At 37.5% G+C, this 27,890-nt stretch overlaps 1 protein-coding gene across 1 annotated transcript in view; it reads left to right on the top strand.

The window, feature by feature from the left end:
• wwox (WW domain containing oxidoreductase) overlaps nucleotides 1-27,890 on the top strand; it is a 652,147-nt gene that overhangs the window by 205,194 nt on the left and 419,063 nt on the right. The window contains exon 7 of the mRNA XM_061896222.1: nucleotides 20,743-20,928. Coding sequence (XP_061752206.1) covers nucleotides 20,743-20,928 — 186 coding nt within the window. The remainder of the gene's footprint in view (nucleotides 1-20,742; nucleotides 20,929-27,890) is intronic.

The raw sequence follows: 27,890 nt of genomic DNA, 5'->3' as shown, positions 1-27,890 counted from the left end.
TGCAAACACATACAAAAACACATACATCTAGTGGTGCAAACACATACATAAACACATACATCTAGTGGTGCAAACACATACATCTAGTGGTGCAAACACATACATAAACACATACATCTAGTGGTACAAACACATACATAAACACATACATCTAGTGGTGCAAACACATACATAAACACATACATCTAGTGGTGCAAACACATACATAAACACATACATCTACTGGTGCAAACACATACATCTAGTGGTGCAAACACTTACATAAACACATACATCTAGTGGTGCAAACACATACATAAACACATACATCTAGTGGTACAAACACATACATAAACACATACATCTAGTGGTGCAAACACATACATAAACACATACATCTAGTGGTGCAAACACATACATAAACACATACATCTAGTCACACACGTGGTCGTGGGCGTGCACAATAATGCTCCTGCAGCGTGTCATTGACAGGTGAAATGTAATCAGAGTCTTTTTTTTTTTCTCTGCCTTTTCCTTTTGCCGCTCTGGGTTCTCACTCGCGTGCTTTTAAGTGCTTTAGTCAGTGGCTTTCACGCTGCTTTGTGTTCCATTGACCCCCATTCCGCTTTAATTGCCTGTCCTTTGAAATGAAATTACCTGGATATTGATATTGTTCAACGCAGAGCAATTTCATCGGGACGTAATTGACGGAGAGCAGCGGCCCCGCTACTGTTTCTGTGTAATTAGCACGTGCTATTTGTTATCCAGCATGCAGTCATTGTGCTGTCATTGCAGTGGATACATACTGCACATCTTTGTCCGTTTACTCAACTGCAGAGAGTCTGCACATGCTGGTGAACGATGGTTGCTCTTTAAATACAAATTGCAATGTATTCAAATGTCCTTTTTTAGTTTTGTTTCTCTTCGTAACGTAGTTGAAGGAGGAGCACTTTCTACCGCTAGAGCAGAGGTCGGCAACCCAAAATATTGAAAGAGCCATAGTGGAACAAAAATACAAAAAAAAATAAAATAATAAAAAATCTGTCTGGAGCCCCAGAAAATATAAAAGCCTTGTATAAGTCATAATGGAGGCAAAACACATATGTTATACTAGCCTACTATCAAAATTATTTTGTCTCATATGTATATAAAGTGTCATATATACTGTAAGTGTTATCATGAAGGCAACACATGATGTAAGTGTCTATATTAGTTATATTAGCCTACTATCAAAATTACTTTAAATGTCTTATACAAGTGTTGTAATGAAGGCAACACTTGTCTATATTAGGTATATTAGCCTACTATCAAAATTATTTTATAATTAAGGCAACACATGATGTAAGTGTCCATATTAGTTATATTAGCCTACTATCAAAATGACTTTAAAAGTCTTATACGGGTGTTATAATGAAGGCAACACATGATGTAAGTGTCTATATTAGTTATATTAACCTACTATCAAAATAGCTTCATAATTAAGGCAACACATGATGTAAGTATCTATATTAGTTATATTAGCCTACTATCAAAATTACTTTAAATGTCTTATATAAGTGTTATAATGAAGGCAACACATGATGTAAGTGTCTATATTAGTTATATTAGCCTACTATCAAAATTACTTTGTCTCATATGTATATACAATGTCATATGTACTCTAAGTGTTATCATGAAGGCAACGCATGATGTGTCTATATTAGTTATATTAGCCTACTATCAAAACGACTTTAAAAGTCCTATATAACTGTTTTAATGAAAGCAACACATGTCTATATTAGGTATATTAGCCTACTATCAAAATTACTTTATAATTAAGGCAAAGAATGATGTGTCTATATTAGTTATATTAGCCTACTATAAAAAATTAATTTAAATGTCTTATATAAGTGTTATAATGAAGGCAACACATGTCTATATTAGCTATATTAGCCTACTATCAAAATGACTTTATAATTAAGGCAACACATGATGTAAGTGTCTATATTAGTTATATTAGCCCTGTATCAAAATGACTTTAAAGTCCTATATAAGTGTTATGATGAAAGCAACACATGATGTAAGTGTCTATATTAGCTATATTAGCCTACTATCAAAATGACTTAAAAAGTCTTATATAAGTGTTTCAATGAAGGCAACACATGATGTAAGTGTCTATATTAGTTATATTAGCCTACTATCAAAATGACTTAAAAAGTCTTTTATAAGTGTTATAATAAAGACAACACATGATGTAAGTGTCTATATTAGTTTTATTAGCCTACTATCAAGATGACTTAAAAAGTCTTATATAAGTGTTATACTGAAGACAACACATGATGTAAGTGTCTATATTAGCTATATTAGCCTACTATCAAAATGACTTAAAAAGTCTTATATAAGTGTTATAATGAAAGCAACAAATGATGTGTCTATATTAGCCTACTATCAAAATTACTTTACATGTCTTATATAAGTGTTATAATGAAGGCAACACATGATGTAAGTGTCTATATTAGTTATATCACCCTACTATCAAAATGACTTTATAATTAAGGCAACACATGATGTAAGTGTCTATATTAGTTATGTTAGCCTACTATCAAAATTACTTTATAATTAAGGCAAAGAATGATGTAAGTGTCTATATTAATTATATTAGCCTACTATCAAAATTAATTTAAATGTCTTATATAAGTGTTATAATGAAGGCAACACATGTCTATATTAGCTCTATTAGCCTACTATCAAAATTACTTTATAATTAAGGCAACACATGATGTAAGTGTCTATATTAGTTATATTAACCTACTATCAAAATTACTTTATAATTAAGGCAACACATGATGTAAATGTCTATATTAGTTATATTAGCCTACTATCAAAATTACTTTAAATGTCCTATATAAGTATTATAATGAAGGCAACACATGATGTAAGTGTCTATATTAGTTATGTTAGTCTACTATCAAAATTACTTTATAATTAATGCAACACATGATGTAAGTGTCTATATTAGTTATATTAGCCTACTATCAAAATTACTTAAAAAGTCTTATATAAGTGTTATAATGAAGGCAACACATGTCTATATTAGTTATATTAGCCTACTATCAAAATGACTTTATAATTAAGGCAACACATAATGTAAGTGTCTATATTAGTTATATTAGCCTACTATCAAAATTACTTTAAATGTCTTATATAAGTGTTATAATGAAGGCAGCACATGTCTATATTAGCTATATTAGCCTACTATCAAAATGACTTTATAATTAAGGCAACACATGATGTAAGTGTTTATATTAGTTATATTAGCCTACTATCAAAATGACTTTATAATTAAGGCAACACATGATGTAAGTGTCTATATTAGCTATATTAGCCTACTATCAAAATGACTTTATAATTAAGGCAACACATGATGTAAGTGTCTATATTAGCTATATTAGCCTACTATCAAAATTACTGTATCATGAAGGCAACACATGATGTAAGTGTCTATAATAGTTATATTAGCCTTGTATCAAAATGACTTTAAAAGTCCTATATAAGTGTTATGATGAAGGCAACACATGATGTAAGTGTCTATATCAGCCTACTATCAAAATGACTTAAAAAGTCTTATATAAGTGTTACGATGAAGGCAACACATGATGTAAGTGTCTATAATAGTTATATTAGCCTTGTATCAAAATGACTTTAAAAGTCCTATATAAGTGTTATAATGAAGACAACACATGATGTAAGTGTCTATATTAGTTATATTAGCCTAATATCAAAATGACTTAAAAAGTCTTATATAAGTGTTACGATGAAGGCAACACATGATGTAAGTGTCTATATTAGTTATATTAGCCTACTATCAAAATTACTTAAAAAGTCTTATATAAGTGTTATAATGAAGACAACACATGATGTAAGTGTCTATATTAGTTATATTAGCCTAATATCAAAATGACTTAAAAAGTCTTATATAAGTGTTACGATGAAGGCAACACATGATGTAAGTGTCTATATTAGTTATATTAGCTTACTATCAAAATGACTTAAAATGTCTTATATAAGTGTTATAATGAAGACAACACATGATGTAAGTGTCTATATTAGCCTACTATCAAAATGACTCTAAAAGTCTTATGTAAGTGTTTCAATGAAGGCAACACATGATGTAAGTGTTTATATTAGTTATATTAGCTTACTATCAAAATTACTTAAAAAGTCTTATATAAGTGTTATAATGAAGACAACCCATGATGTAAGTGTCTATATTTGTTATATTAGCCTACTATCAAAATGACTTTAAAAGTCTTATATACGTGTTACGATGAAGACAACACATGATGTAAGTGTCTATATTAGCCTACTATCAAAATGACTTAAAAAGTCTCATATAAGTGTTATAATGAAGACAACACATGATGTAAGTGTCTATATTAGCCTACTATCAAAATGACTTAAAAAGTCTCATATAAGTGTTATAATGAAGACAACACATGATGTAAGTGTCTATATTAGTTATATTAGCCTACTATCAAAATGACTTAAAAAGTCTTACATAAGTGTTATGATGAAGACAACACATGATGTAAGTGTCTATATTAGTTTTATTAGCCTACGATCAAAATGACTTTAAAAGTCTTATATAAGTGTTATAGTGAAGGTAAAATAACTTGAGTCGCTAGAGAAAAGCGCTATATAAATATAATTCACTTCACAGCCATGTCTTAAAGCACCACTTCCTGGGAGGTGTTTCAGTGTTATAACTTCACCTGTATCTTTACTTTTTACACCAAAATGCGTCCAACACACTGTGTCTGCTTGTAAGTACTCTGTGTGTGTGCGCTGCCCAACATGCTCCTCTGCTCCTAAAACCAGCAATGTCATGACATGATGACGCACTTTCATGGGAGTAAGAGAAAACAAATAAAGGTGAAGGGATCTAGTTGGGTACTTTTTTAGTGGCGGTATAGTACCGTTTTTGATTCATTAGTATGGCTTTACTTTACTAGTACTGGTATACTGTGTAGATCCGTATAGGAGAGCAATCTGTACTGAGTAAAAACATGACACAGGACCATACACACTTTGTTTCCAGCAATAAGATGTGATGAAGGCCAACAGTCTTCCTCGGCCACCATCTTGCAGCTCCTGATCACGGAGGTCGGAGGTCACACTCCGGGGTGTTATTCCAAGTAAATATATAAAGCGACGTGTCCCTGCTGGGTCGTTAACTCCCTCGTTTGACCAGCGCTGAGATTGCAGAGTGTTGTGAGCGAGCTTTTAATGCGGCGGGCGGGCGGCAACAGGCCCATTAACGGCGTTCATTAGAGGCGTGCTTATGAGAGAGGGACCAGCGGGTGGGCCCTGGAATTAACAGGCCTGTTACGTGGCGTTACAGGCGCCGCCGCGAGGGCAGGGAAACTGGCGCTTTGCTCTTTTTCACGCCGGATTGCAACCACAGGACGTGTTTTTTTTTGTTTTTTTTTCAAGGAAACATCTTTTTAGGAGCACTTCTTTTTTTAAATGGTCGTCTTTTCTGCGGGCGTCAGGGTTTTTTGTTCAAGCACTTTCCACGATAGTCGCTTAATTGTTCCATTAAAGAAATATTCAGATTGTTTTTTTTAATCATTAAAATGTTAGAAAAATTCTAATTAAAATGACTAAAAAATATATTTGAATATAAACTAGTAATGGCCAGTTTAAAACTTTTGTTTGTATGGGAAAAGATTAGGCTTGTTTTCATTTGCACATAATTATTCCATTAAAAATCTGAACAAAAAATAAATAAAAAAGGTTTACATACAAACTAAAAATAATAAAAACATATTTGAATTCTATAAACCAGTACTTACTAATTGAACATTATTTTTTTTTTTGATAGTGGAAGAGTTTATTGTTCAAGTCCCACATTGTAATTATTCCATTGATAATATGCAAAAAAAACAACAGTTTAAAAATATCAGTACCTACCAATTTAAAAAAAATATATATATCAATCAATGATCAATCAATGTTTATTTATATAGCCCCAAATCACAAATGTCTCAAAGGACTGCACAAATCATTACGACTACAACATCCTCGGAAGAACCCACAAAAGGGCAAGGAAAACTCACACCCAGTGGGCAGGGAGAATTCACATTCAGTGGGACGCCAGCGACAATGCTGACTATGAGAAACCTTGGAGAGGACCTCAGATGTGGGCAACCCCCCCCCTCTAGGGGACCGAAAGCAATGGATGTCGAGCGGGTCTAACATGATACTGTGAAAGTTCAATCCATAGTGGCTCCAAGACAGCAGTGAGAGTCCCGTCCACAGGAAACCATCTCAAGCGGATCAGCAGCGTAGAGATGTCCCCAACCGATACAGGCGAGCGGTCCATCCTGGGTCCCGACGAGCGGTCCATCCTGGGTCTCGACTCTGGACAGTCAGTACTTCATCCATGGTCATCGGACCGGACCCCCTCCACAAGGGAGGGGGGGACATAGGAGAAAGAAAAGAAGCGGCAGATCAACTGGTCTAAAAAGGAGGTCTATTTAAAGGCTAGAGTATACAGATGAGTTTTAAGATGAGACTTAAATGCTTCTACTGAGGTAGCATCTCGAACTGTTACCGGGAGGGCATTCCAGAGTACTGGAGCCCGAACGGAAAACGCTCTATAGCCCGCAGACTTTTTTTGAGCTCTAGGAATCACTAATAAGCCGGAGTCTTTTGAACGCAGATTTCTTGCCGGGACATACGGTACAATACAATCGGCAAGATAGGCTGGAGCTAGACCGTGTAGTATTTTATACGTAAGTAATAAAACCTTAAAGTCACATCTTAAGTGCACAGGAAGCCAGTGCAGGTGAGCCAGTACAGGCGTAATATGATCAAACTTTCTTGTTCTTGTCAAAAGTCTAGCAGCCGCATTTTGTACCAACTGTAATCTTTTAATGCTAGACATTGGGAGACCCGAAAATAATACGTTACAGTAATCGAGACGAGACGTAACAAACGCATGGATAATGATCTCGGCGTCTTTAGTGGACAAAATGGAGCGAATTTTAGCGATATTACGGAGATGAAAGAAGGCCGTTTTAGTAACGCTTTTAATGTGTGACTCAAAGGAGAGAGTTGGGTCGAAGATAATACCCAGATTTTTTACAGAGTCACCTTGTTTTATTATTTGGTTGTCAAATGTTAAAGTTGTATTATTAAATAGAGGTCGGTGTCTAGCAGGACCGATAATCAGCATTTCCGTTTTTTTGGCATTAAGTTGCAAAAAGTTAGCGGACATCCATTGTTTAATTTCATTAAGACACGCTTCCAACTGACTACAGTCCGGCGTGTTGGTCAGCTTTAGGGGCATGTAGAGTTGGGTGTCATCAGCATAACAGTGAAAGCTAATACCGTATTTGCGTATGACGTCACCTAGCGGCAGCATGTAGATGCTGAAGAGTACAGGGCCAAGGACCGAACCCTGGGGAACTCCACACGTTACCTTAACATAGTCCGAGGTCACACTGTTATAGGAGACGCACTGCATCCTATCAGTAAGATAAGAGTTAAACCATGACAGGGCTGAGTCTGAAATACCAATTCGTATTTTGATACGCTCTAATAAAATATTATGATCGACGGTATCGAAAGCAGCGCTAAGATCGAGGAGCAGCAACATAGATGACGCATCAGAGTCCATCGTTAGCAATAGATCATTAGTCAGTTTTGCGAGGGCTGTCTCAGTCGAGTGATTTGCCCTGAAACCGGATTGAAAAGTTTCACATAGATTGTTAAACGCTAAGTGCTCATTTAGCTGCTCTGCAACAATTTTTTCGAGGATTTTCGAAATAAAGGGAAGGTGAGACACCGGTCGGTAGTTTACCATGAGGTCTGGATCGAGGTTAGGTCTTTTAAGGAGAGGATGAATAACCGCTTTTTTTAATGCAACGGGAACAGTGCCCGAGGAAAGTGATAAGTTTATAATATTTAGCACTGATGGACCTAATAATACAAAAAGCTCCTTGATAAGTTTCCCAGGAAGTGGGTCAAGTAAACATGTTGTTTGTTTTATTCCATTTACACGTTGTAACAATCCTTCTAATGTTATTTCATCAAAACGAGAGAAACTATTTTGGATATTTGCAGTATCCGCCGTATATACAATCGTATCTGTGTTACTATAACCCCGTTGTAGCTGGGACGCATTGTCTTTAATCTCCTTTCTAATAAGTTCAATTTTCTTATTAAAGAACTTCATAAAGTCATCTGCCGAATGGGTGGAGCTACTGGAAGGAGTCCCTTGTTGGGTTAGCGATGCTACTGTACTAAACAAAAATTTTGGATCGTTTTTATTAATGCGGATGAGATTTGAGTAATAATTAGTTTTAGCTAAGGTAAGCATGCGTTTATAAGTTATTAAACTATCACTCCATGCTTGATGGTGCACCTCAAGTTTAGTCGTGCGCCATTTGCGTTCCAGCTTTCTACATAATAATTTCTGAGCTCTAGTTTCTTCAGTAAACCATGGCGTACGCCTTTTTGGAGCCTTTTTTAACTTCAGCGGTGCTATACTATCAATGGTTTCGCGCAGGGCGTTGTTAAAGTTGTTAGTGAGGTTATCAATAGAGCCCACATACTTTGGGAACGGTGCCATTACCGAGGGCAGTAGGTCCGCAAGAGTCGTCGTTGTGGCAGCATTAATGTTGCGGCTGCTATAGCAGTTATTATTATTATTAGCTTGCCAAACATGAGTCTGAACTTCGAATTTTATAAGGTAATGATCGGACATTACTTTAGTATACGGGAGTATCATAACTTTTGAGACGGTGATACCTCTGACAAGCACTAGGTCTATCGTATTACCGCTGCGATGCGTCGGTTCATTTATTATTTGTGTAAGACCACAGCTATCAATTATAGTCTGGAGCGCCACGCACGGTGGGTCCAATGGGGTATTCATATGGATATTAAAGTCCCCCATTATAATTATATTATCGGCGTGCGTCACTAGATCAGCAACAAACTCTGAGAATTCACTAATAAAGTCCGAATAGGGCCCTGGGGGGCGGTAGATAACGGCCAGGCACAGAGGCAGAGGTGTGGCAGACTTCATAGAAAGCACCTCAAACGATTTATATTTATTATTTAAGTTAGGACTAAATTTAAAGTTTTCGTTGTATATTAGTGCGACACCCCCTCCCCTTTTGAGGTGACGGGCAATATGCGCATTCGTATAGTTAGGAGGGGATGCCTCATTTATCGCAAAAAAGTCGTCTGGTTTAAGCCAGGTTTCGCTAAGACCGATGACGTTAAGGTTGTTGTCTCTAATGACCTCATTGACTAATAACGTTTTGGGAGACAAAGATCTGATGTTTAGAAAGCCCATATTATAGGTAGTGGGCTGTTTTAAGGAGTTGTTGATAAAATTATCCGTAGTAGCAATATTAATAATGTTGCGTTTATTATGCGCAGTGTACTTAAAATAATTACGACCATATCTAGGAATTGATATGACGGGAATTTTCAGATTGTCTACTTGGCGCTGCGATAAACTGAACGCATCATAATTTGCCACCTCAGTAGAACGCATGTCTAACTCTGACGAAGTCATAGACACAGTAGAAAAAACATTTTGTGAGTTGTGTATTATTCTACGAAAATTGGTATGTGTACAGGGATCATCCAGCCTGGCGCTGGCTAGTTCTAACTTAACTGACTCCATACCCAGGCTAGCAGGCTCTGTAATTGCCTGTGACCGGGCTTGCTCTAGTGCAGTTAGTCAAATGTGGCTCAATGCGAAGTCTATGTTCCGAGACAAGAGGATAGCGCCTTCCTGGTTAGGGTGAAGGCCGTCTCTCCTCAGCAAGCCAGGTTTGCCCCAGAAAGAGGGCCAATTATCAATAAACGTAAATCCCTGTTGTCTGCAGAAGCTATCCAGCCACCTGTTAAGAGAGACTAATCTGCTATATCTCTCATCATTGCCTCTCCCAGGCAGGGGGCCAGAGACAATTACTCGATGCCTGGACATCTTTCTGGCGAGATTACAAGCCCTGGCTATGTTTCTCTTTGTAATCTCTGATTGTCTCATCCTAACGTCATTGGAGCCAACGTGTATTACTATATTCGCATAACTAGTGGTGCGGTTAGCCTGCCGTACGTGCTTACTAGACCTGTTGCGAGTTAGCTCCCTAAGATTAGCTTCAATGTCAGGTGCTCTGCCCCCGGGAATACACTTAATTGTGGCTGGTTTGCTAAGCTTTATGTTTCGGGTGATGGAGTCCCCTATAACTAAAGTGTGGTGCCCGGTAGACTGGGGTGTAGGACTAGCTAAAGGGCTAAATCTATTATGCGTCTCAACCGGTACACCGTAGCTTGTAGGCCGCTTAGGGCTGCTACAAGCTGGGCTAGTTAGCTCGCTACAGCTAACGCTAGCAGATGTGTCCGCAACATCTAAAGTTACGAAATTACACTGCTCTAACTGGCGGACACGGCTCTCTAGCAGAGCCAACCTATCCATGAGTAAAGTGCACGAAGCGCAGGAAGCCATACTCACAGAAACTTTCCGTCGCCGAGTGGAGTGCCAGCTGTCTTCGGGAAGTGGTGGTCACGGTGGCGGGGGAGTAGCTTCCTTCAGACCGGCGCTGCCTTTCTCCGCTAGCCTCGTTAGCTTAGCAGCTAGCTAGCAGTGGGGTATGCTGGTGACGAAGCACCCTGTTTTTTAACAAACGAACATTATATGTAGGAATAATTTATTGTTCAAAAATATTTTAATTCCCACATATTAATCATCCATTGAAAATGTTCGAAAAAATATTTAGATTTTTTCAAATACAAAAATTTTATACAAATCTCACAGAAAAAGGAAAATATTGAAAAAAACAAAACACGATTACCATTTAAAAAAAATTGTTTAGAAAGAATGTTTTCATTTACACAGCGATTATTCCAATAAAAATCTAGAAAATATTTTAAAAAATACATAAATGCCATACATTAAAAAAAAGTCTTGTCAGAAAAAAGGAAATATAGAAAAAGAAAAACAATTTTAACATACCAGTACCTACTGATTTAAAAAGAATTAAAACAAATAATTATTAAAAAAATAAATATATATATATATAATAATTAAAAAAAAAAAAAAATATATATATATATATATATATATGTATATACATATACATATATATATATACACATATATATATATATATATATATATATATATATAGGAAGAGTTTATTTTTCAACAATGTTTTAATTCCCACATATTAATCATCCATTGAAAATGTTTGAAAAAATATTTAGATTTTTTCAAATACAAAAATATTATACAAGTCTCACAGAAAAACGAAAAAATTGAAAAAAACAAAACACGATTACCATTTAAAAAAAAATTGTGTAGAAAGAATGTTTTCATTTACACAGCGATTATTCCAATAAAAATCTAGAAAATATTTTAAAAAATACATAAAAGCCATACATAAAAAAAATTAAAAAAAACACCAGTACTTACCAACCTAACACTTTTAATGTGTCAAGGTTATTTTTTTCAAGCATGTTGTCATTACTGCAGACTGTGGTGATGATCCAATAAAAATCTAAAAAATATTCAACAATAAAAATAATAAATATTTACAAAGCTTTGCATGAAAAAATAATCAACTGTACATACAAAATAAAAATAATAAAAACATATTTGAATTCTATAAACCAGTACCTTCTAATTGAACACTTTTTTCTTCTTTTTTTTGATTGTGGAGGAGTTTTTTGTTCAAGTACGTATTTATTCCCACATAGAAATTATTCCATTGAAAATATGCAAAAAAAATGTTTGTTTAATACAAAAAATTGAAGTCTGTCAGAAAAAAGGAAATATTAAAAAACAACAACAATTTAAACATACCAGTACCTACCGATTAAAAAAAAATTAAAAAAAATTAAAAAATACACACACACACATATATATATATATATATATATATATATATATATATATATATATATATATATATATGTAGGAAGAGTTTATTTTTCAACAATGTTTTAATTCCCACATATTAATTATTCCATTGAAAATGTTCGAAAAAATATTTAGATTTTTTTAAATACAAAAATATTATACAAGTCTAACAGAAAAAATAAAATATTGAACAAAACAAAACACTATTACCATTTAAAAAATATATTGTGTAGAAAGAATGTTTTCATTCTTACAGAGCGATTGTTCCAATAAAAATCTAGAAAATGTATATATAAAAATAAATACATAAAAGCCATACATAAATTAAAAAAAAACACCATTACTTACCAACCTAACACTTTTAATGGGTCGGGGTTATTTTTTCAAGCATGTTCTCATTACTGCAGACTGTGGTTATGATCCAATAAAAATCTAAAAAATATTCAATAATAAAAATAAAAAATATTTAAAAAGCCTTGCATAAAAAAAATAATCAACTTGTACTTACCACTGAACATTATTGTTCAAACATGTTCTCAGTTCCACACAATTATGCCATTAAAAATCAGAAAGAAAACTGCAAAAAATATTTAAAAAGCTGTACATAAAAAAATAAAATAAAAACATATTTGAATTCTATAAACCAGTACCTACCAATTGAACACTTTTTTTCCCCTCTAGTGTAATAGTTTATTGTTCAAGTACATTTTCATTCACACATAGTATAATTATTCCATTGAAAATATGCAAACATGTAGATTGTTTTTAAATACAGAAACATTTTTAAAAGTCTAACGGTAAAAAAAAGATAAATGTTCACAAAAAAAAATATGGAACCATATAAACAGCATTTACTAGCTTAACATATTTTTGTGTAGGAAGAGTTTATTGTTGAAACATGTTTTCATTCGCACATAGTAATTATTCCATTGAAAATGTCCTAAAAAAAAAAAATATATATATATAAATCCATCCATCATCTTCCGCTTATCCGAGGTCGGGTCGCGGGGGCAGCAGCCTAAGCAGGGAAGCCCAGACTTCCCTATCTCTAGCCACTTCGTCTAGCTCTTCCCGGGGGATCCCGAGGCGTTCCCAGGCCAGCCGGGAGACATAGTCTTTCCAACGTGTCCTGGGTCTTCCCCGTGGCCTCCTACCGGTTGGACGTGCCCTAAACACCTCCCTAGGGAGGCGTTCGGGTGGCATCCTGACCAGATGCCCGAACCACCTCATCTGGCTCCTCTCGATGTGGAGGAGCAGCGGCTTTACGTTGAGCTCCTCCCGGATGGCAGAGCTTCTCACCCTATCTCTAAGGGAGAGCCCCGCCACCCGGCGGAGGAAACTCATTTCGGCCGCTTGTACCCGTGATCTTATCCTTTCGGTCATGACCCAAAGCTCATGACCATAGGTGAGGATGGGAACGTAGATCGACCGGTAAATTGAGAGCTTTGCCTTCCGGCTCAGCTCCTTCTTCACCACAACGGATCGATACAACGTCCGCATTACTGAAGACGCCGCACCGATCCGCCTGTCGATCTCACGATCCACTCTTCCCCCACTCGTGAACAAGACTCCTAGGTACTTGAACTCCTCCACTTGGGGCAGGGTCTCCTCCCCAACCCGGAGATGGCACTCCACCCTTTTCCGGGCGAGAACCATGGACTCGGACTTGGAGGTGCTGATTCTCATTCCGGTCGCTTCACACTCGGCTGCGAACCGATCCAGTGAGAGCTGAAGATCCCGGCCAGATGAAGCCATCAGGACTACATCATCTGCAAAAAGCAGAGACCTAATCCCGTGGCCACCAAACCGGAACCCCTCAACGCCTTGACTGCGCCTAGAAATTCTGTCCATAAAAGTTATGAACAGAATCGGTGACAAAGGACAGCCTTGGCGGAGTCCAACCCTCACTGGAAACGTGTCCGACTTACTGCCAGCAATGCGGACCAAGCTCTGACACTGATCATACAGGGAGCGGACTGCCACAATAAGACATTCCGATACCCCATACTCTCTGAGCACTCCCCACAGGACTTCCCGAGGGACACGGTCGAATGCCTTCTCCAAGTCCACAAAGCACATGTAGACTGGTTGGGCAAACTCCCATGCACCCTCAAGAACCCTGCCGAGAGTATAGAGCTGGTCCACAGTTCCACGACCAGGACGAAAACCACACTGTTCCTCCTGAATCCGAGGTTCGACTATCCGGCGAAGCCTCCTCTCCAGTACACCTGAATAAACCTTACCGGGAAGGCTGAGGAGTGTGATCCCACGATAGTTGGAACACACCCTCCGGTCCCCCTTCTTAAAGAGAGGGACCACCACCCCGGTCTGCCAATCCAGAGGTACCGCCCCCGATGTCCACGCGATGCTGCAGAGTCTTGTCAACCAAGACAGCCCCACAGCATCCAGAGCCTTAAGGAACTCCGGGCGGATCTCATCCACCCCCGGGGCCTTGCCGCCGAGGAGCTTTTTAACTACCTCAGCGACCTCAGCCCCAGAAATAGGAGAGTCCACTACAGATTCCCCAGGCACCGCTTCCTCAAAGAAAGACGTGTTGGTGGGATTGAGGAGGTCTTCGAAGTATTCCCTCCACCGATCCACAACATCCGCAGTCGAAGTCAGCAGAACACCATCCGCACCATACACGGTGTTGATAGTGCACTGCTTCCCCTTCCTGAGGCGCCGTATGGTGGTCCAGAATCGCTTCGAAGCCGTCCGGAAGTCGTTTTCCATGGCTTCCCCGAACTCTTCCCATGTCCGAGTTTTTGCCTCCGCGACCGCTAAAGCTGCACACCGCTTGGCCCGTCGGTACCCGTCCACTGCCTCCGGAGTCCTATGAGCCAAAAGAACCCGATAGGACTCCTTCTTCAGCTTGACGGCATCCCTCACTGCTGGTGTCCACCAACGGGTTCTGGGATTACCGCCACGACAGGCACCAACAACCTTGCGGCCACAGCTCCAATCAGCCGCCTCGACAATAGAGGTTCGGAACATGGTCCACTCGGACTCAATGTCCCGCACCTCCCTCGTGACATGTTCAAAGTTCTCCCGGAGGTGTGAATTGAAACTCTCTCTGACAGGAGACTCTGCCAGACGTTCCCAGCAGACCCTCACAATGCGCTTGGGCCTGCCAGGTCTGTCCGGCATCCTCCCCCACCATCGCAGCCAACTCACCACCAGGTGGTGATCGGTAGAAAGCTCCGCCCCTCTCTTCACCCGAGTGTCCAAAACATAAGGCCGCAAATCCGATGACACAACTACAAAGTCGATCATGGAACTGCGGCCTAGGGTGTCCTGGTGCCAAGTGCACATATGGACACCCTTATGTTTGAACATGGTGTTTGTTATCGACAAACTGTGACGAGCACAAAAGTCCAATAACAAAACACCACTCGGGTTTAGATCCGGGCGACCATTCTTCCCAATCACGCCTCTCCAGGTTTCACTGTCGTTGCCAACATGAGCGTTGAAGTCTCCCAGTAGGACAAGGGAATCACCCGGAGGAGCACTTTCCAGTACTCCCTCGAGTGTACCCAAAAAGGGTGGGTATTCTGAACTGCTGTTTGGTGCGTAAGCACAAACAACAGTCAGGACCCGTCCCCCCACCCGAAGGCGAAGGGAAGCTACCCTCTCGTCCACTGGGTTGAACTCAAACGTACAGGCTTTGAGCCGGGGGGCAACCAGAATTGCCACCCCAGCCCGTCGCCTCTCACTGCCGGCAACGCCAGAGTGGAAGAGGGTCCAGTCCCTCTCGAGAGAACTGGTTCCAGAGCCCTTGCTGTGCGTCGAGGTGAGTCCGATATATATATAAAATATAATATAATTATTTTAGATATTTTATATATATATACATACACACACACACACACACACACACACACACATATATATATATATACATATATATATATATATATTTATATATATATAATAATTAAAGATTATGTTGGAAGAAGTTGTTGTTCAAGCATGTTTTCATTCCCACAGAGCGATTATTTTATTAAAAATGTAGAAAATATTTTAAAATATACATATATATGTATATATATATATATATATATATATATATATATATATATATATATATATATATATATATATATATATACACCTATTTAAAAAGCCTTATATCAAAAAAATTAACTGTAAACACCAGTACTTACTAAAACTTTTAATGTGTTGAAATTATTGTTCAAGCATGTTTTTATTACAGCATACTGTAGTTAATTTCACATAAATATTCCATTAAAACTCTACAAAAAATCTGAATTAAAGAAAAAAAAAAAAAAAGCTCTACGTAAAAAATTAAATACTAAAAACATATTTGAATTCTATGAACCAGTACCTACCAATTGAACACTTTTTTGTAGTGGAAGAGTTTATCGTTCAAGTACGTTTTAATTCACATATAGTAATTAATCCATTGAAAATACACCCAAAAATATTTTAAAAGTCTTACAGAAAAAAATTATTTTTAAACATTTTTTTAACTATATATACCAGTACCTACCATTTTAAAATGTTTTTTGTGTAGGAGGAAGTTGTTATTTAAGCATGTTTTCGTTCCTACATTCTATTAAATAACTAGAAAATATATTAAAAAAAAGAACAGACACTAGTAATGATCCAATAACAATCTAAAAAAATATTCAAAAATAAAAATAAAACATATCTAAAAAGCCTTACACTAAAAATATACTGTATTTGAATTTTATCAACTTTTACCTACCAACCTAACACTTTTTGTAAGGAAAGAGGTTATTGTTCAAGCATGTTCTCATCCCCATTTAGTAATTATTACATTAACATACTGCAAAATACATAAAGATATAAAAATTATATACAAAAAAAGCCAAATATAAGAAAAAATAAATATTTGAATTGTATAAAGTAGTCCCGACCAACCATACCCTTTTTTTGTACAGAAAAAAGTTATCATTCCCACGTTATTATTCCATTACAAATAATCTAAAAACATATTTTTGTAGTGATGATATTTTAAAAAGACCAACATAAAAATAAAATGATAAATTGTATGGGAAGAGCAAAGGTCACCGCCTCCGTCTATGGTGCTGAGGACAGATCACCATCAGACGGGGGCGTGGCAGTGCTGATGGCGAGACACAGCTGGCAGGTGATTAGATTTCACAGGTGGTAGGTGTCAATCTAATCATCTGCTGTCTTTAACAGTAAGCGGCCGGGAGCAGGAGGGGACTGAGAAGTCATGTTCTGTTGGAGGAAGAGTTGGACTCAAATATATGCACATTTAAAACTTTGTTAAAAGTGCACACTTGGGTCTTGTGGAGCTGCTGGGACGCAACTTCCACAAGGTTGTTGTTCTTCAAGCAGGTTCTCGTGTCCACACAGGATGTATTAAATTAAAAATCTAATAAATATTCAATACAAATATGTAAATAAAATGATTTACTAAAAATAAAATCATAAAAAAATATGTGAATTGCACAAAACAGAGCCGACAAAGACTAACTAACACATGTTTTGTTTGTATTGTGTCAGCATGTTCTTCTTTTGTCATTCCAGATAATAATTGGACCATTAGATATCTGGAAATTTATTTTTAAACTAAAAGAAGTAAAAAGTTATAATAATAATTATACCTATAGAAATAATCAATAGTCTTTACGAATGTATATGATTTTTTTATTTTTATTATAATTATTATTTTATTTTCTTATTTAGAGGGGGTGGTGTGGTGCGGTTGGGAGAGTGGCCGTGCCAGCAACCTGAGGGTTCCTGGTTCGATCCCCACCTTCTATCAACCTCGTCATGTCCGTTGTGTCCTTGAGCAAGACACCTCACCCTTGCTCCTGATGGGTCCTGGTTCGGGCCTGGCATGGCAGCTCCCAGCTATCAGTGTGTGAATGGGTGAATAGGGAAGTAGTGTCAAAGCGCTTTGAGTACCTTGAAGGTAGAAAAGCGCTATACAAGTATAACCCATTTACCGTTAGCGGGCCCAAAATTATTGGTCGAACGTCATTAGCAGGCCCCAAATTATTGGTTAAAAGTCAGTAGCGGGCCCAAAATATTTTGTGAAAAGTCATTAACGGGCCCAAAATTATTAGTCAAAAGTCATTAGCAGGCCCAAAATTATTAGTCAAAAGTCATTAGCGGGCCCAGAATTATTAGTCAAATGTCATTAGCGGGCCCAAAACTATTAGTCAAAAGTCATTAGCGGGCCCAAAATTATTAGTCAAAAGTCATTAGCGGGCCCAAAATTATTAGTCAAAAGTAATTAGCGGGCCCAAAATTATTAGTCAAAAGTCATTAGCGGGCCCAGAATTATTAGTCAAAAGTCATTAGCGGTTCCAAAATTATTAGTCAAAAGTCATTACGGGCCCAAAATTATTAGTCAAAAGTCATTAGCAGGCCCAGAATTATTAGTCAAAAGTCATTAGCGGGCTCAGAATTATTAGTCAAAAGTCATTAGCGGGCCCAAAATTATTAGTCAAAAGTCATTAGCGGGCCCAATATTATTAGTCAAAAGTCATTAGCGGGCCCAAAATTATTATTCAAAAGTCATTAGCGGGCCCAAAATTATTAGTCAAAAGTCATTAGCGGGCCCGAATTTATTAGTCAAAAGTCTTTGGGGGGCCCAAAAATATTTGCCAAAAGTCATTACGGGTCCAAAATTATTGGTCAAAAGTCATTAACGGGCCCAAAATTATTAGTCAAAAGTCATTAGCGGGCCCAAAATTATTAGTCAAAAGTCATTAGCGGGCCCAAAATTATTAGTCAAAAGTCATTAGCGGGCCCAAAATTATTAGTCAAAAGTCATTAGCGGGCCCAAAATTATTAGTCAAAAGTCATTAGCGGGCCCAAAAATATTAGTCAAAAGTCATTAGCGGGCCCAAAATTATTAGTCAAAAGTCACTGGTGGGCCCAAAATTATTAGTCAAAAGTCATTGGTGGGCCCAAAACTATTAGTCAAAAGTCATTAGCGGGCCCAAAATTATTAGTCAAAAGTCATTAGCGGGCCCAAAATTATTAGTCAAAAGTCATTAGCGGGCCCAGAATTATTAGTCAAAAGTCATTGGTGGGCCCAAAACTATTAGTCAAAAGTCATTAGCGGGCCCAAAATTATTAGTCAAAAGTCATGAGCGGGCCCAAAATTATTAGTCAAAAGTCACTGGTGGGCCCAAAATTATTAGTCAAAAGTCATTAGCGGGCCCAAAATTATTAGTAAAAAGTCATTGGCGGGCCCAAAATTATTAGTCACAAGTCATTGGAGGGCCCAAAATTATTAGTCACAAGTCATTAGCATGCCCAAAATTATTGGTCAAAAGTCATTAGCGGGCCCAAAATTATTAGTAAAAAGTCATTGGCGGGCCCAAAATTATTAGTCAAAGTCATTGGGGGGCCCAAAATTATTAGTCACAAGTCATTAGCAGGCCCAAAATTATTAGTCAAAAGTCATTAGCGGGTCCAAAAATATTAGTCAAAAGTCATTAGCAGGCCCAAAATTATTTGTCAAAAGTCATTAGCAGGCCCAGAATTATTAGTCAAAAGTCATTACGAGCCCAAAATTATTGGTCAAAAGTTATTGGGGATGCCGTGGAGTGGCCGTGCCAGCAACCTGAGGGATCCTGGTTCGAGTACCTTGAAGAAAGAAACGCATAAGCAATTTTTTATTTTTTACTTAAAAAATGTTTTTTCTCAATTTGTCGCACTTTTATTATTTGATTATTTTCATCTTGCCATTTTACTTTTGATCCGAACCCTTACACCTCTCTTGTTTAGCTTATGCATCGTTTATGTTCTTTCTTTGTTTTTTGTTCTTTGCTCTATGCTTTTTAACCCGTTAAACACTTAAGTCAAATTTTTTTAAAAAAGGTTGTAAACTTGCTATATAAATAAAGTTGCCTTGCCATTAAAATCTAGATATTTAAAGAAATACATTCCTATTATTCCAAACTGCATTTCCAAACAAGCATGTCGTCCTGCAAGCTGCCGGCGTGATGAAGACCTGAGATGTGGCATGCGAGCCACGTCCCCTCCTCTTATTATATTTGGAACAAAGACATGCTGAGGTGTGCATTCTTCAAGTTGACGAGGTTGCTGCTCTGTAATCAAGCTGCTGTGTTCGGAGGCCTGAAGGTGATCGCTGCTCCACACTTCTGCAGCACGGGATGGCTCATTATAACCTTCATTTTCCAGCGTGCAGTTTTTAATTAATCCAGTAGGCAGTCTTAAACACAGAGTACACAAATTGCCTCCGGCCTCCTAATTAATTCTAATGGAAGAAATTAAAAATTGGTGGGGTGTGTTTGGATTGTTGGTCTGTTAGCGCGGCTGCCGGCTGCCGGGTTGCTGGAGCGACGCCGTCACCGACAAGGATCTCTTCCTGACCGCTGGAGCACATGCATTGTGGTCTTGTGTCGGCTCAGGCACGTGCATGGTGGTCGTGTGTCAGCTCAGGCACGTGCATTGTGGTCTTGTGGGAGTTCAGGCTCATGCGTTGTGGTCTTGTGTCAGCTCAGGCACGTGCATTGTGGTCTTGTGTCAGCTCAGGCACATGCGTTGTGGTCTTGTGTCAGCTCAGGCACGTGCATGGTGGTCTTGTGTCAGCTCAGGCACGTGCATTGTGGTCTTGTGTCAGCTCAGGCACATGCATGGTGGTCTAGTGGGAGTTCAGTGGCCATCCATAGTTTTGACCCCCAACATTTAAAGACAGGAAGTGAACAAAGTGTAATTAAAAAAAAGCTCTACTTCTTCCCACTTTCCTTCAGAACATGTTAAGTTGTCAACAGGTGATGTTCCTGAATGTGTTAAACAGAGCAGGTATGAAAGAAGACATTTATCATGTGTTGCCTTCTCCGCAGGCCCGTGCACATTCTGGTCTGCAACGCCGCCGTGTGCTCTCAGCCCTGGACTCTGACCCAGGACGGCCTGGAGTCCACCTTCCAGACCTGCCACCTGGGCCACTTCCTGCTGGTCCAGTGCCTGCAGGAAGTGCTGCGGCGCTCCGTCCCCGCCCGTGTCGTGGTGCTGTCTTCCGAGTCCCACAGGTAAGACCCTTTTTGTTTTGTTTTTTTCCCCCCGACACTCGTCTGGGAAGGCTGTCCACAAGGTTGCCGAGTGTGTTTATAGCAATTTTTTTTTCACCATTATTCCAAAAGTGCATTGGTGAGGTCACACATTGATTTTGCTGGCTCTCCGTCTCCGTTCTAATTCATCCCAAAGGTGTTCTATCGGGTTCAGGTCAGGACTCTGTGCAGGCCAGTCAAGTTCATCCACAGCCAGACTCTGTCATCAATAATAATAATAATAGATTTTATTTGTAAAAAAAAAAAAAAAAAAAAAGCACTTTACGTTGAGCAAACAACCTCAAAGTGCCACAGTGTAAAAAATAGTAATAAAAATATAATAAAATAAAAAAATAATACAACTACAAACAGCCCAATAGCTCAATCAAATGTGTGTGAATGCTCCACACATTCACACACTAACTTTATTGTATGTGTTGTTATTATTACTACTACTATTATTATAATTATGGTAAATGGTTGTAGCTGAGATAGGCGCCAGCACCCCCCGCGACCCTGAAAGGGAATAAGCGGTAGAAAATGGATGGGATGTATGGGTTTATACTTGCATAGCGCTTTTCTACCTTCCAGGTACTCAAAGCGCTTTGACACTATTCCCATATTCACCCATTCACACACAAATTCACAATTTGGCGGGAACTGCCATGCAAGGCGATAACCACAACCCATCAGGAGCAAGGGTGAAGTGTTTTGTTTAAGAACTAGGTTGGTAAAAGGTGGGGATCGAACCAGGAACCCTCAGGTTCCTGGCACGACCACTCTCTCAACCGCACCATGGTTTTATTATTATTATTTTCCTGATTATTTCTTACCTTCCACATTTTTCACCCGATTCAAAGCGTTCCAACTTCAAACTCTTCCGCCTATTTGGGAATTGCGGGCTTTTCCCTTGAGGCATTCCAGAAATTTCCGGATTTCCCAGAATTTCAGCTTCTCTGGGACATTTTTCCCATTTAGAATGAATTGGGCATTTTTCTAACTTCCATTTCCACATTTTTCAACATATTCACACTCATCTTGGACATTCTATCGGGTTCAGGTCAGGACTCTGTGCAGGCCAGTCAAGTTCATCCAAACTAGACTCTGTCATCAAAAATAATAATATATTTTATTCGTAAAAAAAACAAAAACACTTTACGTTGAGAAAACAACCTCAAAGTGCCACAGTGTAAAAAAATAGTAATAATAGTAATAAAAAGATAATAAATATAACTTTTCCAAGATAAAAAAAAAAACTTTTTCCATTTTTTCCAAACCCTTTTTTTCACCCTTTTTTTCTGTCAACTACTCCTCCCACATTTTTCAACCCACCTCAACCCTTCCACCGTCACAACATTCCTCCTAATCAGGACAAAAAAAAACAAAGTTGTTTTTGTTTAACTGGAAAAATTCCCCAAAATTTCCAGGAATTCCGTAATACAATTTCTCAATTCTAAACGTTACTACGTCAACATTTCTTGACCGATTTGACAATTTCCAACACCGACTCATTCAGAACATTTAAATTGTTCACCATTCTCAAATAAATTCCTGCTTTTCCCGAAATTCCAAAATTTCCAAGAAATTCTCATTGAAAAAAATCGTATATTGTTTATGAAACATGCCTCTCACCCGGATAATAGAAAGCTGTCACCATAAACTGGGAAAATGGTCAACTTTGACAGCCATTTTAGACCCTGAGACACAAAAAAATGCTCTTATGCACCCACCTTTTTTCACCCTTTGCAAGGATTATGATTAATTCTTCATCCAAACGGGAAGATATGAAAAACGTCCCTTCAGTCGGCATCCTAGTGAGAGCAGACATTGTACAGTAAGTGATTGTTTTATGTTTGATGTCTGCCAGTAGTAGCTGTTGTGGAAGGAAACACGTTTGTGAAATTAATGCTCCGCCGTATGCTTAAAATGAGCAGAATATGTAAATATGACGTTATGACTAAATGACATATATACTTACATCATGTAACATGTTGTTATGAATGTTACTAGATACTACATATATCCTTACATCATGTATATATTACATGTTATTATAGATAGATAGATGGATAGTACTTTATTGATTCCTTCAAGAAAATTTAAATTATGAATGTTATGTTACTACATTACATATATATTTACATCATACATATATTACATGTTATTAAGAATGTTACTACATTACATATACACTTACATAATGTATATATTACATGTTGTGATGAATGTTACTAGATACTACATATATATACTTACATCATGTATATATTACATGTTATTATGAATGTTACTACTTTACATATATACTTACATCATGTATATTTTACATGTTATTTTGAATGTTACTACATGACATATATACTTACATCATGTATATATTACATGTTATTATGAATGTTACTAGATACTACATATATTCTTACATCATGTATGTATTACATGTTATTATGACTATTACTAGATACTACATATATTCTTACATCATGTATATATTACATGTTATTATGAATGTTACTACATGGCATACATACTTACATCATGTATATGTTACATGTTATTATGAATGTTACTAGATACTACATATATTCTTACATCATGTATGTATTACATGTTATTATGAATATTACTTGATACTACATATATTCTTACATCATGTATATAGTACATGTTATTATGAATGTCACTACATTACATACATACTTACGTCATGTATATATTACATGTTATTATGAATGTTACTAAATACTACATATGTACTTACATCATGTATGTATTACATGTTATTATGAATATTACTAGAAACGACATATATTCTTACATCATGTATATATTACATGTTATTATGAATGTTACTACATTACATATATACTTACATCATGTATATATTACATGTTATTATGAATGTTACTAGATACTACATATATTCTTACATCATGTGTATATTACATGTTATTATGAATGTTACTATATGACATATATACTTACATCATGTATACATTACAAGTTATTATGAATGTTACTAGATACTACATATATACTTACATCATGTATATATTACATGTTTTTATGAATGTTACTAGATACTACATATATACTTACATCATGTATATATTACATGTTATTATGAATATTACTAGAAACGACATATATTCTTACATCATGTATATATTACATGTTATTATGAATGTTACTACATGACATACATACTTATATCATGTATATATTACATGTTATTATGAATGTTACTAGATACTACATATGTACTTACATCATGTATGTATTACATGTTATTATGAATATTACTAGAAACGACATATATTCTTACATCATGTATATATTACATGTTATTATGAATGTTACTACATTACATATATACTTACATCATGTATATATTACATGTTATTATGAATGTTACTAGATACTACATATATTCTTACATCATGTATATATAACATGTTATTATGAATGTTACTACATTACATATATACTTACATCATGTATATATTACATGTTATTATGAATGTTACTAGATACTACATATATTCTTACATCATGTATGTATTACATGTTATTATGAATGTTACTAGATACTACATATTTTCTTACATCATGTATGTATTACATGTTATTATAAATCTTACTACATTACATACATACTTACATCATGTATATATTACATGTTATTATGAATGTTACTAGATACTACATATTTTCTTACATCATGTATATATTACATGTTATTATGAATGTTACTAGATACTACATATTTTCTTACATCATGTATATATTACATGTTATTATAAATGTTACTACATTACATACATACTTACATCATGTATATATTACATGTTATTATGAATGTTACTAGATACTACATATTTTCTTACATCATGTATGTATTACATGTTATTATGAATGTTACTAGATACTACATATATTCTTACATCATGTATATGTTACATGTTATTATAAATGTTACTACATTACATATATATACATATATGACATGTTATTACGAATTTTATTTACCAGTGAGAATGCATAAAAAGAAGAACATGGCGTGCTCGTTCTACATAAAGTTTGTGAATGATTTGCGCAAATCCCAAAAAGTGCGGTTCCCTTGAGTCGCTAAGACTCCAACGGCAGTCATGCAGTCATGCAGTTTGTTGCCGGCTACTTTTGGCCTCAAACTGATAGATCCGACTTAATGTGTATTGTCAACGATGACAGCCTCAGTCACTGGAAAAGTCATTTCCAACCACACGCTGTCACTAGAAATTAAACGTATCATCAACATGATGGATGACTTATCAGCTACTTGGCGCCCCTTCTGATTCAGCCCCTTTTCGCCCCGTTTTCCCTCCTTCCCCCCGATTCCATTCCTTTTTTTTTTTTTCTTCATCTCGGGGCAACGTCCCTTTTCCCCGCTGTCATACGGCGGACAAGCACGATGCCAGGCCGCGATGTGCGACGCCGAGGCCTGTATCACAGGCGGTGTGTAGCATCGATCCGGCTGTCAGTCAGTCGGACGGGCCGGCCCGGTGATTGATTGGAATGACCTGAGAGCAGGAGAACATGTGCACGCTTGTTCTAGCAGATCACTCTGATATGAGTTATGCTTTGCGGAACGCCATGCATGAGCGCGCGGCCACAGCAAAGGCTTTTGACACTCATATTCACTTAAGGTCACGCTATTATTACATTCCGTTGGGGACGCTCGCTGGAAATGGCAGCAAGGAGGTATTGACACGCTTTGATTGATGCTTAAACTTGCCCGGAAAAAGGAGTTGACATGGATTTTAGCCATTGTCAGAACAGACAGAGTGGGAAGAGCAGACGTGCATCATTGATGAAGATCCAGTCCAAAGTCGTTCAATCAATCAATCAATCAATGTTTACTTATATAGCCCTAAATCACTAGTGTCTCAAAGGGCTGCACAAACCACCACGACATCCTCGGTAGGCCCACATAAGGGCAAGGAAAACTCACACCCAGTGGGACGTCGGTGACAATGATGACTATGAGAACCTTGGAGAGGAGGAAAGCAATGGATGTTGAGCGGGTCTAACATGATACTGTGAAAGTTCAATCCACAATGGATCCAACACAGTCGCGAGAATCCAGTCCAAAGCGGATCCAACACAGCAGCGAGAGTCCCGTTCACAGCGGAGCCAGCAGGAAACCATCCCAAGCGGAGGCGGATCAGCAGCGCAGAAATGTCCCCAGCCGATACACAGGCGAGCAGTACATGGCCACCGGATCGGACCGGACCCCCTCCACAAGGGAGAGTGGGACATAGAAGAAAAAGAAAAGAAACGGCAGATCAACTGGTCTAAAAAGGGAGTCTATTCAAAGGCTAGAGTATACAAATGAGTTTTAAGGTGAGACTTAAATGCTTCTACTGAGGTGGCATCTCGAACTGTTACCGGGAGGGCATTCCAGAGTACTGGAGCCCGAAATGAAAACGCTCTATAGCCCGCAGACTTTTTTTGGGCTTTGGGAATCACTAACAAGCCGGAGTCCTTTGAACGCAGATTTCTTGCTGGGACATAGACAGTCTTGTCTTTATAAAGGTGTGGTGCAGAGACGTTGATCCCCCGCTATGGACTGGACTCTCAGACCGTGTCCAAACCAACACAGTCACTTCATCAGAGTCAGAATCAGAATTACTTGAATAATCCCCAAAGGGAAATTCAGATTTTCAGCCCATCCAAGAGCAGGTAAACATATATATATATATATATATATATATATATATATATATATATATATATATATATATATATATATATATACATACATACATACATATATATATGCCTTGATTGGATTATCAAGAGCATAGTGCTCGATACCGTGGTAGAGCGCAATATGTAGGTGTGGGAAAAATCACAAGACTACTTCGTCTCTACAGAACTGTTTCATGAGGGGTTCCCTCAATCATCAGGAGATTTTAATGGGAGCATACACATACAATGGTTTATATAGGGCAAAGAGTGGGTGGGTACAGGCGTGGTGATTGGCTCATGTGTTACCTAGGAGGTGTTTCCGTCTGTGGCGGCATGTTGAAATGATTTCACCGCGCTTGTTGAGGGATGATAGATCTGGATGATATATAATAAACAATTTCTCTTTTAAGCATAGGTTGCATCTTTTATTACCACTGTTGTAACGTGTGCTGGATGCAAGAATTTGCCATGTTATTGAATATTCAACATTATTGTCTTTGAGGTTCCAAATGTGTTTGCTGAGTTCTGTAGAGTTCCGCAAAGTCTGGTTTCTAAAGGAGGCGTTGTGATTATTCCATCTTATTCCGAAGGACATGGAAGGAGCGTTCAAAACAAGATGGAATAATCACAACGCCTCCTTTAGAAACCAGACTTTGCGGAACTCTACAGAACTCAGCAAACACATTTGGAACCTCAAAGACAATAATGTTGAATATTCAATAACATGGCAAATTCTTGCATCCAGCACACCTTACAACAGTGGCAATAAAAGATGCAACCTATGCTTAAAAGAGAAACTGTTTATTATATATCATCCAGATCTGTCATCCCTCAACAAGCGCAGCTAAATCATTTCAACATGCCGCCACAGACGGAAACACCTCCTAGGTAACACATGAGCCAATCACCACGCCTGTACCCACCCACTCTGTGCTCTATATAAACCATTGTATGTGTATGCTTCCATTAAAATCTCCTGATGATTGAGGGAACCCCTCATGAAACAGTTCTGTAGAGATGAAGTAGTCTTGTGATTTTTCCCACACCTACATATATACATATATTAGGGATGCACTGAATAATCGGTAACCGAATATATTCGGCCAAATATGGCAAAAAAAGCCATATTCGGCCTTTGGTGGAATGAGTTAATAAATGCAAGGCCGAATAGTGGCGTATGACGCAATTTTTTGGGCGTGGTGACGCAAATCAAC

This window comes from Nerophis ophidion, linkage group LG03 (genome assembly GCF_033978795.1).
Source record: "Nerophis ophidion isolate RoL-2023_Sa linkage group LG03, RoL_Noph_v1.0, whole genome shotgun sequence".
Lineage (NCBI taxonomy): Eukaryota > Metazoa > Chordata > Actinopteri > Syngnathiformes > Syngnathidae > Nerophis > Nerophis ophidion.
This window is presented reverse-complemented; position numbering and strand designations above follow the sequence as displayed.